The 19,070-nt window shown below is 42.0% G+C and overlaps 1 protein-coding gene across 5 annotated transcripts in view; it reads right to left on the bottom strand.

Moving 5' to 3' along the window:
- The window catches only part of scaper (S-phase cyclin A-associated protein in the ER), a 123,630-nt gene that overhangs the window by 4,690 nt on the left and 99,870 nt on the right, over window positions 1–19,070 (bottom strand). For all 5 annotated transcript variants that reach the window (XM_049474616.1, XM_007246515.4, XM_049474617.1 and 2 more), the window contains 3 exons: window positions 16,994–17,149; window positions 11,270–11,516; window positions 5,707–5,856 (listed from right to left, as the gene is read on the bottom strand). In XM_049474616.1, coding sequence (XP_049330573.1) covers window positions 5,707–5,856; window positions 11,270–11,516; window positions 16,994–17,149 — 553 coding nt within the window. The remainder of the gene's footprint in view (window positions 1–5,706; window positions 5,857–11,269; window positions 11,517–16,993; window positions 17,150–19,070) is intronic.

Below are 19,070 nucleotides of genomic sequence, written 5' to 3'. Positions count from 1 at the left end.
ACTACCTGCTAATTAGTTAATTAGCTCAATCAGGTGTGTTAGAGCATGAAAAACACCAAAACAAGCCGAGTCAACCCGGACCAAGGCTGGAAACCACTGAATGAAGTAACATTCACACTGTTGACTGTAACTCATTCCTGAGGCTCAAAAAAAAAAGCCCCAAAAAAAAAAAGCCCCAAGCCATCAACATGCCCCTGAAGTTCATACAGAGGTAACATCCTCAGGCCGTCCTGAGATGTGTGTGGCTGGGATTCAGAGGGCGAGCAGTGCGAAAGAAGAAGGGGGAAAAAAAGAGGGAGACCGGGGCAAAGGTGGGGGCTGGGTGGGCAGACCCCCCTCCATGGTCTCACACACACATACAGAGTTCCTTCCACTTTAAGAAATGAAGCAATACCATTAATGGAGCTTCTCACCACCAGCGTCCCACTCCCCCTCAGCACGGCCGTCAATCATACCATCACATACCATCCGGTCCCTCCAGCATTAAAACCAAATCACTCCCAGGCAGGTCTGATTAAAGCCGAGGTTCAGGCTGAGAGAGGCCTTCAGCCCAGGCCTGAGAACCAGGGAAGGCCTTTAGCTCTCCGTGATCATGAGCAGGGAGCTGGGAGGTCACCGCCATAAATTCCAACAGGTGAGATGGAGGGAGGAAAAAAAAAAAGAGGAAGAAGGGGGAGCAGAAGGGGGCACAGGAGAGAGAGAAAGAAAGAAAACCAATTGCTACCCATACTCACAACAATCCACTCTGCAGCTCAACCCTAAATGGAAACCAGAAGGGCGGGGTGAAGCTCCCATAAACCCTGGGTGACATAAATTACCAAAGATTTACAAGATTTGTAAAAATACTCTTAACAATACTGTTTCCAATGCATGCTGTCCTTTAATAATGCACTTTAAAGGGTTTTAGAGTATGATAAACAAAGTGATAACTCACTTCTTTTATCATTCCAAGGTGAAGGCCCCTCACGGCCGAGTCCTACAGCAGCGTTCAAAGGGCTCTCGGGCCAACGTCCTTCTGTATTAGGGACAGTTTAAAGATGCTTTACCGAGCGGCTCAAACAAACCACCGCCGAGCCCCTTTAATGGAAGGAAAAGTTCAAAACAGCTGACTGCCGCCTCGCTTCAGACATGCAAGCTCACCGGAATGCACTGACCAAACAGTAAGATCCAGTGGCTTCTCTCAAGACTTAAAATTAATGATCGTTTCCCCCAGGAATGCAGAAAAAAGCGTGGATTTCCTGCGCCACCATAGCAGAGCAACTGAATGAAGCAATAGTTCAAAAGATCTGGTTGTTTTCAGTGGAAGAGCTGTGCAGTGTCAGGGTGGAGGGCACGGCTAAGAAGGGTTTTTTTTATAAGCCTTGGGAGTACTAAGCTAATCTCTCCCATCACTCCTAGGCTAAAAGAGGGAGCTGTATAGACGCTTGGCTATTCCTCATCAGTTAGCAGACTGTTACAAATTACAATGCTTCAAAAGTACTGGACACCCATTTACCTTACTAGACCCTGGCACTCGCCTTCCATAAACAGAGGCATTCACAACTTCAGAGAGGTTGAGAGGGTGTTGGGTACGTGTAAAGGGGTAGCTGTGTATGTGTGCACTCTTCTGTGTGTATGTATATGTTGGGTGGTGGGGGCTGGAGGCTGGAGCTTTGCGGACATTCCGCCCACAAATCAAGCGGCCATCTCATAATCCCCAAGCACGCAGTGCTCCATCTTCACACACCTAAACAAATTGTCCCCCCTCGAGTGTCCGAGGCAAAGAGACGGACGGCACAGAGAGAGCAGAGGTTAGATTCAGTCTTGAACGGCCCGTAAACTCTGCTGGTCTCACTCCGCATGGGCCGGAGTCAATTGTCCTGCTCTTAGCCAGGCCTCAGTCAAGTTCCACCAGCAGCAGCCAGGTATCTATTCAGGCCTCGACATCATAAAAGCACCGGTGGGCGTTTGAACTCGGACGTCCCCCTTCTCCTTAAGCACAGATGGCCATAAAGAAACGCAGGCAGGGCCTGTCCTGAGTTTTCTTAAGTACAGAGTGCTGGTGTTTTCAAACAGAGCCCACACTTTTATGGCCAGTCTATTACATAATTCCCGGCCTGTCCACTGAAAACAAAGGGAGTGTAAAGTTAACGCTCCGAAACGCAAACACAAACTCCGAATGGCTCCGAAAGGTGAGGAGGAAGGAGAGCCGAGTTGGTCGGGTTTGTTCTTTGATGGGCTGTTGATAAGACTAAGGAGAAGAGACAGTGCTCACAAGATAAATATATATACAGGTAAAGGTCTTTGATGATTATGATGATGAAGCTTATGATGCTTACCTATGGGAAACAACCAAGTTTATGGAATACAGAATAAGATTATTGAAGGTATAGAAAAAAAGAGAAGAGGCTGCACCAGATTTAAGCACGAGTAAGTGAAACACAAAGAAGGCAGGGAGTGCAGACAGCCCACTGATAAGACCAGAGGGTAAATGACTCTCGAGGACGCTAAAGGGGCACTCGAGGCAGGAAGCTACAGCTGATGAGACCTACGTCAACAAGGGCTACCACCCACATGCACAATCCACAAAAGCAACGTTACAAAACCTCCTTCTGTCCAGACAGTCTGACGACACTCTGTACAAACGCATAAATACTGAGGAAGCAAAAAGCACAATGAAAGGAGACCTGTTTGTTAGCATTGCTTAAAATGGGAAGAACAGTTCACCTACCAAAACAGCATTAAGGCCTGTGTTTGTTTGAAAAACGGCAAAATGATCTGTGATTTATTGCAGGTGCCTGCCTGAATCAAGAGTCATCTTCGATCCTTTGAAAGATAATCTCTTCTGGAGATCTTCCCCAGGAGCCCATCTGACCTGGACTGCACTCAAACACAGCATTAGGCCTAAATAGGGCTCTAAATTCTGAAAGATTTATGGGTAAACAAACAAAAAACGAAAGAAGAACCCTGAAACGAAGAAACCCAACACATAATGCTTGAGCGTGTTAAGCCTCAGTTTACCGTTGATGGACTGTGTAAATCATTTCATAGTACTTGGCAGAGGCTTCATTCCCTCCTCGGCTGCCACTCAGGTCTGCCTGGCTGAACCCAGTGCCTGTATTTTCTAATGTGTGAGGAGAGACACTAAATGCTTCCCCCCCGCCAGTTACAGATCTCAGCAGCCCACTGTCGACCATCTACGTCAGCTAGGCACAAAGAGTTGCGTTATCTCTGCAGTAATGGACTGTTGAAGGCAGCGTTCAACATCAGTTTAACTGTGGATTACTGGGCCGGGTCTGACGCTGGGGTTCCAGAGCTGGAGATACCCTTGTGTTAGCATGGGATGAGAGTACAAGAGAAGGAGAGATAGAGCTAAAGGCAGGAAAGAGAGAGGGAGTGAGAGGGTAGATAAGGGGAGATGAGTGTGGTGGACTGTTTTAGGCTGGATCTCTGGAGGTGCTGTGTTGAAAAGTGTCTGTCTGTGTAAAAGACCTCGTTGGCCTTCACCTTGTAATCCTTCAGTAATGGGAGAAAACCTCGGGGTACAGTACATGGATGCTGTCAAACTCAAGCTGAAGATATCTGGATGTCTTTGCTTTGCCTGCATATTATAGTAAGCAGAGAGTTATCTGGCTGCTTTCCAGGCACAGAAAAAAAAGAAAATACTTTTGGGAAGCCCCTCAGATTTTGTTTGAGTTTTTTTGCTGTTTTTTTTGGATACACTCACAAGAATGCACATGTATACATAAATATCCTGCTGGTTGACAAAGATAGTTATGGTTGCCTTGGTTTCAAAAACGATATTTATAATAGTTGCTGTGTGACTCAAAAATAAAAGTCAAGTGTCATATAAACACTGTAATAAAAATACTATCTCTGACATATATTACAGAAAAGTTGGCCTTTACTGCAGAGCTAGAAACTCCAATCAGGACATGAGAAATGTTTTAAAGGTTTCCAAAAGGCAGGCTCTCACACACTGTCTTTCACAGCACAGAGAGTATCAAGTACAAGTCATCATTCCCCCCTGAGTACAAACACACTTCACAGCCACCAACACAGAGCATATGTCACTGGACCAATAGCTGCGTGTTTGAGCAAGATGAGTAATGCACAGGCGCTCCAATCCGGCCGGGTATACAGCGACGGTGCAGAGCAGTTCTTCAAAGCCTGTGCTGCTTTTATGAGCTGTATTATTTCTCAGACATACATATAAACACAGGCTGGTGAGCCAGCACTGAATCACAAGAGTGTGTCAGGGTCAGGGCTGCCTTTGTGTTCTACCTGTGCTTACGTTATCCTGAGAAAGGCAAAACACAGCCAAACAGACCCATACCAGTGGTCATTACAAGCAGAGTCTTTGCGGAAGTCATTGAAAGAGCATTTTTTTTAAAAGAGCAATAAAACTTACTTACACTCCCCAGGACCTAATAAAACACAGTCATTCAATGCTTAAAACTGCTTAAAAAATCCAATCACATTTCTCCATAACAGCAACAAACAATCTGTGGAATTTTAAAATACAAAAATGTAAGAAAAAAATCTTTAAATTGAAAACACTTATTTCTTTACAGCGGTTCGTTCACCTGCCAGGACCAGTGCCGTTTGTAACAGTAAAAACTGAAGCTCAGCCAAACGGTGACATAAAAAACACAGCCTGTGTCCTGGAAAGAAGTCACAAGTTTAAAGACTTTGCAGCAGAGCAGTTTTCAAATTAGCAAAGTGGGCCAGGGATAAATGAATATGCAAAAGGTGTAATTCCCAGCCTGGTCGTAGCGTTACCTTCCCCCTATGTGAGCACAAAACCCAATCATCTGTCACTCTCCTCTAATTCAATCATCAGCCCTCATTCAATTATCCAATATAATATGCAAATCAGCCCAACAATGGCCAACAAATGCTAATTACGTACATCAAAATAATTAAATTGGATTGGAGCTGCAGAGGAGAACTGAACTGCCATAAAAACAGAGGCCGTTTCTTTAATTAACAGCAAAAATGTTTTAAATTAGAATCTGTAATAAGCCTATAAATTGTTGGGACTTCCGTCCTCCCCTGAGGATATCACAGCCGCCGGCGCAGCGGTGGATCCTCAGGAGACTCGCATACTAAAGCCTGGCTGAGTGAGGTGCTGTCACTGGTCATGTAGCTGCCAGGGTGCAGGGAAGTGGAACATAGTGGAACATGTGCGCTTCATGCCACACTGCTCTGTGATCCACGTCTGGAGGTTCAGCATCCTGCTAAAGCCCAAACAACGAACAGGCCAACTGCCATGCAGGGGAAAACAAAGCTGGTCCCGGCAGCCGGGCAGAACGCAGAGGTGCCACAGCCGCTGCATTATTCAACACCCTCCTTTTGTTGCTATTGTGTGGCTTGTTTGTAAGGAGAAAAGTACACCGGACCCATGATCTAATGAACAGCTTAAAAAAGCTTGACATTACACTAAACACACACACAAAACAGGAAATATCTTGGATTTTTTTATTAAGTGCATTAAACCTGTATCACCGGTATTAAAATGTGATACAATGAGCGAGCAATACTTTTCACTGTAATCTTTAAAGCACATATATCATGCATCCATGTTATACATTTATTATTTATTTTTACGCATACTTGTGGTCATTGCCGGTCTGTCCATTCTAAAGACTGAACTAATAAAACCCAACATACAGGCAATTATAGTGACTGGTTACATTACTATCTACACAAAGAGAGAAGGCTCACCTGGTTGTCTGGATGGTTGACTGTGAAGTAGCCCACACAGATGATAACTTCATGCAGCAGATCCTCTGAGCTGTTCTGAGAGCAGTACCAAAGCAGAGAGCTAACAATATGCCTGAAAGCCAGAGACAACCCCTCTGCTCCTAGAACAGCCTGAACAAAAATAAAGAATGCAAATTGATATTATTAACAAAAAAGAAAAAAAACACTAATATTTTTTTAAGAATTACATTACAATATTATACAAGATTAAAATAAATGAATAGCATGTCACTCCATGCAGTTGTCTTTTTCATTTTCTGAAATAATGTTAATCTGGTAGATTTCATGATGAACGAACAAATCAAAATAAAATATGTTTACACTGATTTCCAGTGAAAAGCAAAATATTATTTACTTATAAAGCTGAATATTTGGAGATAATTACAACAATATTAGTATTTTTAACAATGGTAATATTATGTAATATTAAAAAAAGGCGACAGTATTATAATATATATACTGCATATATATACATATATATATATGTATATATATATATATATATATATATATATATATATATATACATATATATATATGTATATATATATATATATATATATACATATATATATATACACACTACCGTTCAAAAGTTTGGGGTCACTCAAACAATTTTGTGTTTTCCATGAAAAGTCACACTTATTTCACCACCATACGTTGTGAAATGAATAGAAAATAGAGTCAAGACATTGACAAGGTTAGAAATAATGATTTGTATTTGAAATAACATTGTTTTTACATCAAACTTTGCTTTCATCAAAGAATCCTCCATTTGCAGCAATTACAGCATTGCACACCTTTGGCATTCTAGCTGCACTTCTGGCGTACCATACGGTCAAGCTGCTCCCACAACAGCTCTATGGGGTTCAGATCTGGTGACTGCGCTGGCCACTCCATTACCAATAGAATACCAGCTGCCTGCTTCTGCTGTAAATAGTTCTTGCACAATTTGGAGGTGTGTTTAGGGTCATGGTCCTGTTGTAGGACGAAATTGGCTCCGATCAGGCGCTGTCCACTGGGTATGGCATGGCGTTGCAAAATGGAGTGATAGCCTTCCTTATTCAGAATCCCTTTTACCCTGTACAAATCTCCCACCTTACCAGCACCAAAGCAACCCCAGACCATCACATTACCTCCACCATGCTTAACAGATGGCGTCAGGCATTCTTCCAGCATCTTTTCATTTGTTCTGCGTCTCACAAACGTTCTTCTTTGTGATCCAAACACCTCAAACTTGGATTCATCCGTCCACAACACTTTTTTCCAGTCTTCCTCTGTCCAATGTCTGTGTTCTTTTGCCCATCTTAATCTTTTTCTTTTATTAGCCAGTCTCAGATATGGCTTTTTCTTTGCCACTCTGCCCTGAAGCCCAAAATCCCGCAGCTGCCTCTTCACTGTAGATGTTGACACTGGTGTTTTGCGGGTACTATTTAATGAAGATGCCAGTTGGGGACCTGTGAGGCGTCTGTTTCTCAAACTAGAGACTCTAATGTACTTATCTTCTTGCTTAGTTGTGCAACGCGGCCTCCCACTTCTTTTTCTACTCTGGTTAGAGCCTGTTTGTGCTGTCCTCTGAAGGGAGTAGTACACACCGTTTCTCGCATGGAATAGCCTTCATTTCTAAGAACAAGAATAGACTGTCGAGTTTCAGATGAAAGTTCTCTTTTTCTGGCCATTTTGAGCGTTTAATTGACGCCACAAATGTGATGCTCCAGAAACTCAATCTGCTCAAAGGAAGGTCAGTTTTGTAGCTTCTGTAATGAGCTAGACTGTTTTCAGGTGTGTGAACATGATTGCACAAGGGTTTTCTAATCATCAATTAGCCTTCTGAGCCAATGAGCAAACACATTGTACCATTAGAACACTGGAGTGATAGTTGCTGGAAATGGGCCTCTATACACCTATGTAGATATTGCACCAAAACCAGACATTTGCAGCTAGAATAGTCATTTACCACATTAGCAATGTACAGAGTGTATTTGTTTAAAGTTAGGACTAGCTTAAAGTTATCTTCATTGAAAAGTACAGTGCTTTTCCTTCAAAAATAAGGACGTTTCAATGTGACCCCAAACTTTTGAACGGTAGTGTATATATATATATAAATAAATAATATATATATATATATATATATATATACAAATAGTACACAAATCTGGTTATTTCAAACTGAATGTTCTACTTGTGGCTGACTCTAACCGGACTTCTCTACACTGTTTACATTACTACAATAACTGTAAAACACACAGCACACTATAAAGCATGACAACATCAGAGACAAAGGCTCTCTTCATAACTAGTGTGTAAGAGTGGATGAAGAAAAAGATGGGGTTGTTGTAGTGGACTTGTGAGGGTCTCCTCAGCTCCAGAGAGGGGTCCCACTACAGAACCCCCAGTCTTCCTACAAAAAAGATGCTATCAGCCGACCCACAGACAGTATTTATTAAACATGTCAGTATGACTGAGCGCCTCAGGGTCACCACTCTGAGACTACTGACATTAGCTGTGTGGAAGGTCTGAGTAAGCGGCCACAAACAACAATACCTGAAAAACTATGTGATACAAGTGCAGCAGCAGCAGCACAGCATACATTTCCAGACAGACTCCACAGACAAACACTGCCACACCAGTTTTGCTCAGAATCTGAGTATACAGCACTCCAGTAGCTCCAGGGCACTGTCAGCATTAGACACTCCACAGATTGTGAGATACAGTATTTACTGTATGCAGAGGTGACACATACTGGAACTGTGTCAGTCAGGTCAGGACAACTGACTTATCTCTCAGTAATTCATTACAAACCACAGAGAAAAAAATATGGAGTTGATTACAAGTGTTGCAAAAAAAAAAAATAATAATAATTTGCACTGGTGAGCTTAGCAACATCAAAAACCTGGAACGTTTTCAAGGATAGCAAAATACTTTGATTCTGCAACACTCAATATATCTCAAGACAATTTTTTACAATACTTTGTGGCATCTGTCTTAGAGGATAGAACACTTATGGATTTATCACTGCAGATTTGCCCTATTCATTTAATTAGCATTGAATTAGAGTAATGAAGCAATAACTTTAGTAAGTCAAATTGGGTCTAGACTTGGGTTTAGAGTACCTATGTTTCAATATATAATGTACATATACTGAGATCTGACGACACAAATATATGAAGTATCGCAAACCAAAATGATACAATACAGCAATATCAATTTTTTGTCCCAGCCCAGAGATCTGTGGGTAACTGAGAGCTGGTACAGAAGGATAATAACCAAAAAAAAAAACAAAGTTGTTTGTAATTTTGTTAAATATATTAAAACTGTGTACAAAAATTAGCAATATACATACATTTGTTTTATTTCTCCTAAACATGACACAGCCTTTTTCAGATCATCACCACAGACCAATAGCAGATGAGCAGAAGGCTTAATGTTTCGAATTACGAAGGTATTTTCTTCAGTTCTCTCATCTCCATTCTATATCAATTAATCAGCATGTGGTGGCATGCTATTCTGAGCAAAAGGGAAGCAAGCACCATCGGGATCATGCATGAATCAATACGTAATAATTAGATCCAGCTGTTCCTCATCCTGGCAAATCAGCATTTCTGCTACAGTAACATCACTGCTGAACAGTTTAGCTGATCTGGCTGATATCACTTAGCTCAGTCACACACTCAGCTGGAGCGAATCAGCTGAACAGCGCTACCTGAGCAAAACTTTACCTGAGGCTGTGAGCTCATAAACATTCCCCCAGTCTCTAGAGCACAAGGCTGACACACTGGCCTCAGCCCAGCATCGCGGTTTCTCTTACAGTGGTTTAAGAGGCCGATCCAAGAACAGCACTAAAGGGCTGCTTGGCTCGGCACAAGCAGTGTGGAGTGTTTTTTGAGTCAGAGAGAGAGAGCAGAGAGCTCAGCTTTTCTGATGAACCAATTAGCCAAGTCTTTGTGCTAATATGAACCACAAGGTGATTCCAAGTATGGGCCCAAAAAACAGGCTTATTTAAAATGTTCATAAAATTTTGGCAGTGTGTTGCTTTGATTTCCAGCTGTTTTGAATAGAAAGAGAACACGATAAATAGAGAAAGTGTGCATTCACACACACGCGTGCATGCATATACACCCATATACACACACTCACGCTGGTCGCAAGTAATTACTGAAAGGCATTAACATAATTCATGTGGTTCCTGCGTTTCCTGCCTTACGCCTCTGTGTTTACATGATTTAACATCATGAAGCCGTCCTTTTCTCTTCATCAGCCCGGCTAACGTATGACTGACCGGACAGCCTGCGCTTAATGCCACTCTCCATCCGCATTGCTGACCCGAACCCTTCAACACGACTGGCTGTAGGTCAGGGGTCGAGCGTGTTTATGTCCACTGGGTCAACTTTGTTCTAGGAAGAAATACTGATCTGTACACAGCGACTCCGATGGAGTGTGGAGAGCGCGCTGGCCGGATCATTAGTCCTGCGCTTTGCTTCTCTTCGGCCTTAATTTGCATGCTGGCTGATGTCCGAGCACAGGTATACGAGCAAGTCCGTTAATGAGCCCCCGAGAGCTACGGCACAGGCCTGACCTTTTTATTTCCTTGGCCGTTTGGAATGTCTGTTTGAGGGATGGGCCCAGCATAACATATCTGCAGCTAGCTGAAGGGCAATTCAACGGGCTTTCCTTGCTTAAGAAAAACAAGCCACGCGACATAACTTTGGCCAGACGGCGTGGCTGCAGTGAGCCAGACTGCTCTGCCAGGACGGACAGCATGCTATACACTCAGTTATGCCACAAAGCGGCATTTTTCAGCGTTTTGCCGAAGGATGCAGGTATGACATGCCCCAGGCTGTCCAGAGGGCCTTAACAACAAGCTCATCTGGGATGAGCTTAAAGTCGAAACACAAACAGATTTTGGAAACATATAAGTCTATTGGTTACTTAAGACAAAAAGTATGGAAAAGTAAAATATTTTTGGTGATTTTCATCTCATCAATTTCTTTGCTTAATGCCATACAAGAACATACCAAATGTGTATAAATTGTGAGGCTTTATCTTGTTCATAGCAAGGTGGATGAGACGTTTAATTTCGGAAGTTGTGCAGGCTTTTAACATTCCGCAATCTAAACACATGTAACGTGTATACTAAGAACAATATAATCATAAGTATAGCAGATGTGGTCACGATTACGACTGGCGGCATCTGGCTAAAATTGTCCACGAGAACAGACAAGCAATTTTGAAGAAATGACAACCACAGCATTTGTTTTTAGTTTACACTGTAAAATCACTATACTTATTCATTCCCAAAATTCGGACATGTCAAAAATATTACCTACCTGTTTCGTAAAATCAATAGAACAGAATGACTGTCAAGCATTTTAAGTTATCGACAGTTTTAGCATTTTAATACAGACAAAATATCTATGTGCCCCCATCATGCACTGTAGCTGTTAAGACAACATACCACGTAAAAACAACAACTACAATGTTTTTGCATTTAACACTAGCCTGCAGAACAAAACAGAGTGTGTACCTGGAAGGCAGCGAGGTCAAGCAGAGCAAAGCTGTTGAGGAAGCGGAGGCCCTGCAGGGCTACCTGGATCACAGCAGGGTTATAGGGCTCCTGTGGTGACGCTGGGCCGCCTGGCTGGGACTCGGGCAGGGCACTGTGAAGCAGGATACAGTACAGCATGTGCAGAACACCAACCAGGTCAGTGCTGTGTAGCAGCGACGTCAGTCCTGTGGGGTCCTGACGTTTGTTGTCGAAGATACTGGGGGAACTACGAAAGAGAAAAGGAGAAAGGAAGTATAAGAAATAGATCATATATTTACAGATACAGAAATAGCCTAGGTAAGCGATTCACATATAGAAATTTAATGAAGCACAATGACATGCTTTATTTCGTGATATCAAAACTAGTACTGTGTCTCATGACTTCCAAGGGAACCTAAAAAAAATGCTGAAGCAGGATATTTGTGTGGCATTTCCTGCATTAAATTTACGTGTCATTGTCATTTACAACCACTGTGCCGTCCACAGTGGGAGGTAATGCCTTCTATGACATACTACTGGTACATATTAAACTGTGGATCAAGGAATGTTAAATATCAGCACAACTTCAGAAATGAAAGGTTCCATCTATTTTGGACCAAATACAATGCCTCTCTCAAACTCTGATAATTTTATGTTGTCTTGCCATTAGAATTTCAGCCTTACTCATAAGATAACACCTCACAGCTTATACACAAGTGTGCATTCCCAAGCCCTTCCTTAAAGTAACTCTTTATGAACAATTTACTTACTGTTGTGCCATGACTTGTGGCATGTCAGTGTACACCTTCATGTAGGGGAGGGCAATAGGATTCATTATATCATAATTAGCTCCTATAAATATATGGATATCATCTGCATATCAATAATTCTAATAAGAATGCTCTCATTCTATTGTTAAGAGATTTTGTAATGGTTGTCCATAACTGGTCAAGATTTATCGCAAAGTATGTGAACCCACATGTATATTTAATTAAGTATATTTCATTCAATATATCAAAAAAAGAGATATCACAATATGTATTGTGAAGGTGTTTGAAGTATCATGATAAGTTTTTGCAACATTTGCGGTGTCTACTTTTAGATACACACACTAAATGATAAATAATTGAATAAACTTTAGGTGAATGCATACTTGTGTAGCATTTTCTAAACATATGGCTTGTAACTAATGCATTCTGAATAGAAAATATGAATAGAAATATCGCTACTCCAGCTAAGGTGTTCTTCATTGTATCAGAACTTCTAGGCAAGCAAAACCAACTCCCTCTTGTTTATGCATCACTCCATCTGAATCAGCGGCCTTTCAAACAATGTCAGGCGCGAGAGGTCGGCTCTTCTCTGAGCCGGACCCGAGTGGTGAGAGGCAGGGGGTGGGGGGTGGTTGATTTCAAAGCCTCAGAACCTAAGGAGGTGTCTGTTGCTTTTTTAACCGCAGAGAGCAAAGACCCAGGAAGCAGGCAGTGAGAGAAGTCTGGTCCCGGCGGCTTCTAGACTTACTCGCTAGACCAGGCCCTGTCCACTTGGATATAAATAACAGAGGTAGACCCTGCCTTAAGAGTCTGCCTGGGGCAGGGAGATTTAGCTGGCTACATTCAGACACACAAGATCCAAAGCTCAACACTGGGGTAATGCAGGATTGTTGCTTTCTAGAGAATGACTGGAACAATAATGTTTCAAAAAATTGTATTCAAGTAACTGTCAAAATATAACATTTCATAAAATCATCTTGGGGTAGCGAAAAAAAAAAAAAATAGTGGCTTCAAAAAATATAGGGCACTTTGTACAAAGTTCTAAAAAAAAGTTCTGATTACTTAAAACAGTTGAGTAAATATTTACATGCTTTCCCAAAGGCAACAATTTAAAGCTGATGTCTGTAAGTTTTGGGATTTGGGCGGGTGTGATGCGGTCTCCTTTCAGAGCAGATGAATCCGATTGCAGGTTATGTTCAGTCAAAAAAAAGAGAGAGAGAGAGAGAGAGAGAAAGCTTGCTCAGTCAGAAACTTCCCTTCAACTACACACTTTGTTTTACCTATGGGTGATTGAGTTACTGAGGTCTGAGTTTCCCCTTCTGAAGTCTCCATTGCTCCACCAGCCGCTCGCATTCAGTAAAACTGAGTTTAATCCTCTTTTAGAGACTGTACGTTTGATGTCAGATGCGTGACGTGGCCAAAAGAACTCCCGTGAAAAAAGTGACCTGACACCGCAGGTTTTATAATGAATATATTAGTCTTAGCAGGGAGGGTCGTTCCAGCACACTGGTACTATTAAATACAATATTTTATCCCTTCTCCACTCAGAAATGCTTCTACTTTCAGTTAAGACACAAAACAGTACAGACTACCACTTTAAAGATAACATATTTCTTCCATATTCTAAGAAAGAATACAGTTTATAAGAAATAAAGAAGGCCCAAATCAAAATGCATGGTCACTACGTATGGCACTTTTTAACTACATGGTAGCTACACTACTTGGCTTTACTCATTGTGCATTTTGGTAGCTGGTTAGTTTTCCACTACCCCAACCCCCTACCCCAAAGCATCCCTCAAAATCAAGCTGGTGACATTGGAAAAAACAGTAACTATAGAGCATCTTCAGAGCAATGACATAGTAACAGTGGAGAATGCTGAAGGTGTTGTGTTTCAGATTCTTGGTTTGTGGCTTTTTGCCTCATGTAGAGTGACAATTCCCTCTGGCCAGTCAGTGATCTGCAAGGTTTACATAGGTCACGTTTTAGTCCCTATTTGGTTTGTTTGGAACCACTAGTGAGCAGGTGTCGCTGTACAGCAGAACAATACAGAATCGCAATAGATCAATCATCTTGCCAATCTTCTCCAGTTAAACAGTTTTTTTTTTATGTGTCTTTCTAGAAATCCTTAAGAATTATCTCAGACAGTAATATTGGTCTTCCAGACATTAACATCAACTTCACTGTTCCTGTGCTTACATTATATTATTTTACATTATTGCTTACTATATTTGCTTGCATAAACTAAATTATACAAGCAAACAATGTAAGTGATAAAGTAAGATAATATAATGTGGAGAAACGTATGCCTTTCAAACATCTAGGAAAGGGTAATAATGGCAATATCTGGTTTTTCAGAGTAAGATTAGAATACAATTTATCAAAAAAAAAAATTGAGAAGGAGACAATTGCTGGTGTGATAATGTAACAATGGAAGAAATACAAGATGAGTTGTTAATGATCTCAAGGGAGCTGGGAGCACAGTCACCAAGAAAATCATTAGTAGCACATCTCCTCATAATGGATTGATACCCTAAAGGCCACCTGGCCTTTCTTAATGATGACTGAACAAGCTACAGCCCTAACAAGTTTAAACAATGTATGAGACCTTAACAGTTAGTGGAGAGCTCAAATCCTTTTGAGATGGTGCTATGCATTTTGGAGATATTTCATTTACTACTCAAATAGTATAAATATAAAAAAATAATTTGACAAAGCAAGGCTTCAAGGAAATCAGGACTTTTCGCAATATGGTTTCCCTTCCTTTGAATCGTTCCAAAACAACACTGGCTTTCTGCACCCCACCACAGTGGCTCAACCGAAGCTGCAGTGAAGGAACTCTTGGAACTCTGAAGGCATTCTGACAGCCAATGGCCCCCGCTTCTACAAACTACCGTCTCGGGCCCTTTTGTGCTCCAGCACATTTAATTAAGGCTCATCTTATGGGATTTAAGACAGCGTGTTTGTGCATTAGCCTGGACAACACCAGGCGGATTAGCAGGCTTGGTAACTCCATACTGCACCCACAAATTATACAAGCATGGGATAAGTTGTCTTTTCACGCTGATCTGAGACCAGATTTGCCATGTCACTACTGATGGCGAGGTTAGTATGCGGCTAGGCACAGTTTTTCCAAAGGTCAGCATGAAGGATCTGCAGCCTAAAGCAGTCTGAAGCAGGGTTCCTGCTGGTGCCTTGCTAACCAAGGGGAAAATGCGTGTCAGACTCAATGGGGAGAACATTGCAAAGGGCGTCAGTGAGTGTGAAAGATTTTAGGATGGGATTTTAGTCTGTAGTTAAGGTTGTGGGTGAGGTTTAAACTGATCTGTGATCAGGTCTTCGAAAATCGAAATCCCAGCGTTAATTGCTACAATGAATATCCTAACCAAAGGCTGTTCTCAGGTCAGCTTGGCTCGCACAGGCACACATGATTAGTGTCTGTGTGAGGGAACAAAGGCTTGGTTCTCTCCCCCGTGACTGTGCATGACAGGTTCCACGTCTCCTGACTAGGAAACAGAAACCAGTGCCAGCAAGGAATGAAAGTGAAGAGCCTGACACTGGCAATATGAGCTCACACACCACCCCCCAAATCAGCCAGGCCGATTAATCTGCGCTTACATCTAGACCTGCACTAATGCAGCTATCGCTTTCTCTCTGATTAACTGTACAATAACAACGATTCAAACAATAAACAAGACGAGCAGAAAATAAGACTAGCATATTAACTTGCTGAATGCAAAGAAACAATTCCTAAATAAATGTAACCTTCTATAAACTATTCAACAAACTACTTTTGACTCATGCCATTAATTGAGCCATTAACACCAAACAGTTAAACTGAGATTTATTACAGTTCAAAAACTCAATTCAGCACAATCTTACCCAACAGAGATCATTTAGAATCCATCAGCAAGCACAATTCTCCTCTTGACAGGTAATTATTAGTATAGCATATCACCACAAGCTGTGATTTAGAGCTGAAGAATAGGGGCTTGCCTGCCCTCTGGATGCTACCCTACTGTGCATGCTGTTACTTGAAGTCAACCAAGCGTGGAGTGTGGAAATTAGCAACTCTGTAACTACATGACCCCCCCCACTCTCGAGCAAATCCCAAGGCAGGGCAACAGGCGGGGAGCAGGAACACGCTGAAATCTCCACCGTCCCTTTCAGTGTGAAGTTCCTGGCCATCCGCAATGTGAATAATGGTCAAACAGAGCTGTAGAAGGCTGCTGATTATAACACCATGCTGCAGAGAGTGCAGCTATTAAAAGTGGAGAGCTATTGGTGCTGGGGTTTCTCACAGATATTTAGTGACATGGAGTTAGGCAGAGGGAGAAAATGGTGTTAAGCAGCTGGGCAGTGTTACAGCGCGCAGCAGCTGGACGAGCACAGGGCTGGGCACGGCAACGCGGGCAGGAGTGTCCGGCGTGACGGACTGAACTGACACGACATTAATAAACACATGGAGAGACAAAGAAAGGTGGTTGTAAAGAAGGTATTAGAGACTGCAAAACCTTTTCTAAAGGCATAAATGACAGAACGGAGCTGAGTCACCAGCAGTGTTTCGGATCAACGACACAATGTTATTGCGACTGCATGGTGAGTCTCTGTCAACGAACACATGCACACACACACACACACATACACATACACACCCGTGTGTGGGTGGGCTGGAAGCAGGAGTTTACAGTGAAGGAGACAGAGATGTGGGGCCGCTAGTGATTGATGAGGCTGTGGTATCTGTCTGTGTTACAGTACATCAGCAATTGACAAGAGAGAGGGAGAGAGAGAGAGAGGGGAAAGGGAGGGAGAGAGGAAGACAAACTTGCACTAGAGAGGAGGAAAAGAGGGAGAGAGAATGAGAGAGAGAGAGAGAGAGAGGGAAAGAGAGGTAGAGAGAGAGAGAGAGAAACGTAAAAAAAAAAAAAGAAAAAGGGAGGGAGAGGCAGCACTCACCGACTGGTCACAGCAAAGCACAGTTTGCACATGGCGTGGAGGAGAGCGGTGGCCTGCTCCAGAAAGGCAGACATCTTAGGACTCTCATCGATCGGGCCTTGCACATACAGGAAGCAGCCGTACAGCTTGTCAATCAAGCCCATATTCACCACATAGCTGAGGAGCATGAAAACAATACCATACAAGTAAACACACTGAAGCAATAAAGAACACATACAGCAAATAGGTACATTTTGCATGTGTACAGCAATTGAAAACTTAGTTAAAAAAAAAAACACTTAAGGTTACTGTAAGTACTGTATTGAAATAAAATGTTACACAAAAGCATGAAGTTAAAGTGCCCATCTCCTTTATTTTGCTTGTAATTTTGCTTTTTTTTATATTTTCCCCTGAGGTGAAATTACAGAGGTAATGTAAACAACATGTTTAAGTTAAGTTTCTCCTAAAACCATCGTCTCAATCATGTTGTGCTCTGACATGAGATACGAGACTGTCTTAAAGCCTATTCACACAGATTTATTATTTTTTCCAGAAAACAAATCTCACATCTTCAACTCCAATTTCAGCCACTTTTTTTCATATGGAGTACTGAAATCTGATACATATCCGATATGCGGAAATGTCCCCCAGTCTGAACAGCCAGACAGAAGAGAAAATACGAAAAATGGATGACAGCAGAGAGGGAAGTAACATAATTAACGTAAATTATTACTCAGTTTACCAGCAGGAACTGTTCAAATGAATAATATTAGATTTGGTAAGACATTTGCATATGCCATATGTGACCATAGAGCCTGTTCTATATTCTGCTCTGTACCACTCTGCTAAAATGAGTGACTGAGATACTAAACCCTGGTCCTGGTAATATTTTATACCATGACCATACTTGGAGAAAGTTTGACCCTTTGCAAAAAGTACATCCGATTGAATGGCCATATGTACTCAGTTCTGTCCCGTCCAATTCGAAAAGCATTCAAAGAAAGCATCAGCGGGACTGGAAGGGGCTAAACTGCTGTAGGCTGAATAGGCAAGAAAACACAAATACACTATTTTTCCATGCCTTGAACAGACTGACTTCAGACTGTTCCACTTTCACAGTTCAGTTTCTGTGTAGGGAGTGTGTGGACTGAGAAACTTTAAAAGTGTTTACACTGCAAAAAACTAAATCTTAGCAAGTGAAATTTTCTAAATTTAAGGCAACAAATCTTATTTTCTTCTCTGATAAGACATTTTGTGTTACTAAGCATTGTAAGTGTTAGATTATTTTAAGTAATTTGAACTCAAAATAAGCACAATCAAGCAGCAATCAAGTTATTCTTACTCTTGTGTCCAAAAACAGTGACTTTTTTTTTGCTTGATTTAGGTGTTACTTCACTCATTTTGAGACTTTGCCATTGCTTTTTGTAAGAAATCTTACGAAGAAAATTTTGCTTACCCCATTGGCAGATTTTTTTTTGCTTAATATACATATATTTGTCTTAATTTGCATATATTTTGTCTAGTTTTTGCCAATGGATTTTTTGCAGTGTACATACTGCATTAAGAACTTTTACAGAAAAAAAAAAACAGTGAGAAAATGCAGTTTTCCAAAACTTTCAACAGTCATGGGAGATTAGAGCATGTGAATCAAACTCCTGCTTATGTCACATCTTCAAAAATTGACTGCAGCTCAATTAGATTAGGGAGAAAGCGCATTATTCTCTTCAGAATAGTGACACAGAGGCCCCTGGCTGTACACAGTCCCTCCAACCAGTGGAAACCTGAGCTCTCATCTGAGCCCACCACTCCTGCCTATTACCCCCATATCTCTCATTTGTCCAGTCAAATGACAGGTCTCATGATGGCGTCGGTCCCCACCCTCCTGGCTACAAATCAGGCCTAATTACAGCATTACTGGGCAGGACGTGCCTCCGTGTGCCAGCCCAGACAAAGGCAGGAGCCTCCCTCTCCTCTTCCTGACCCAGAGCGGTGCCTCACGGCTCAGGTATGCTCGCCCCCTCCACCCCCCCCCACCTCCAGCACCGCCTGCAGGCTCCACACTGTCAATCAACAGACCTCCCAGCGGAGCAGGGCCAGC

Source organism: Astyanax mexicanus, chromosome 2, assembly GCF_023375975.1.
Source record: "Astyanax mexicanus isolate ESR-SI-001 chromosome 2, AstMex3_surface, whole genome shotgun sequence".
Lineage (NCBI taxonomy): Eukaryota > Metazoa > Chordata > Actinopteri > Characiformes > Acestrorhamphidae > Astyanax > Astyanax mexicanus.
This window is presented reverse-complemented; position numbering and strand designations above follow the sequence as displayed.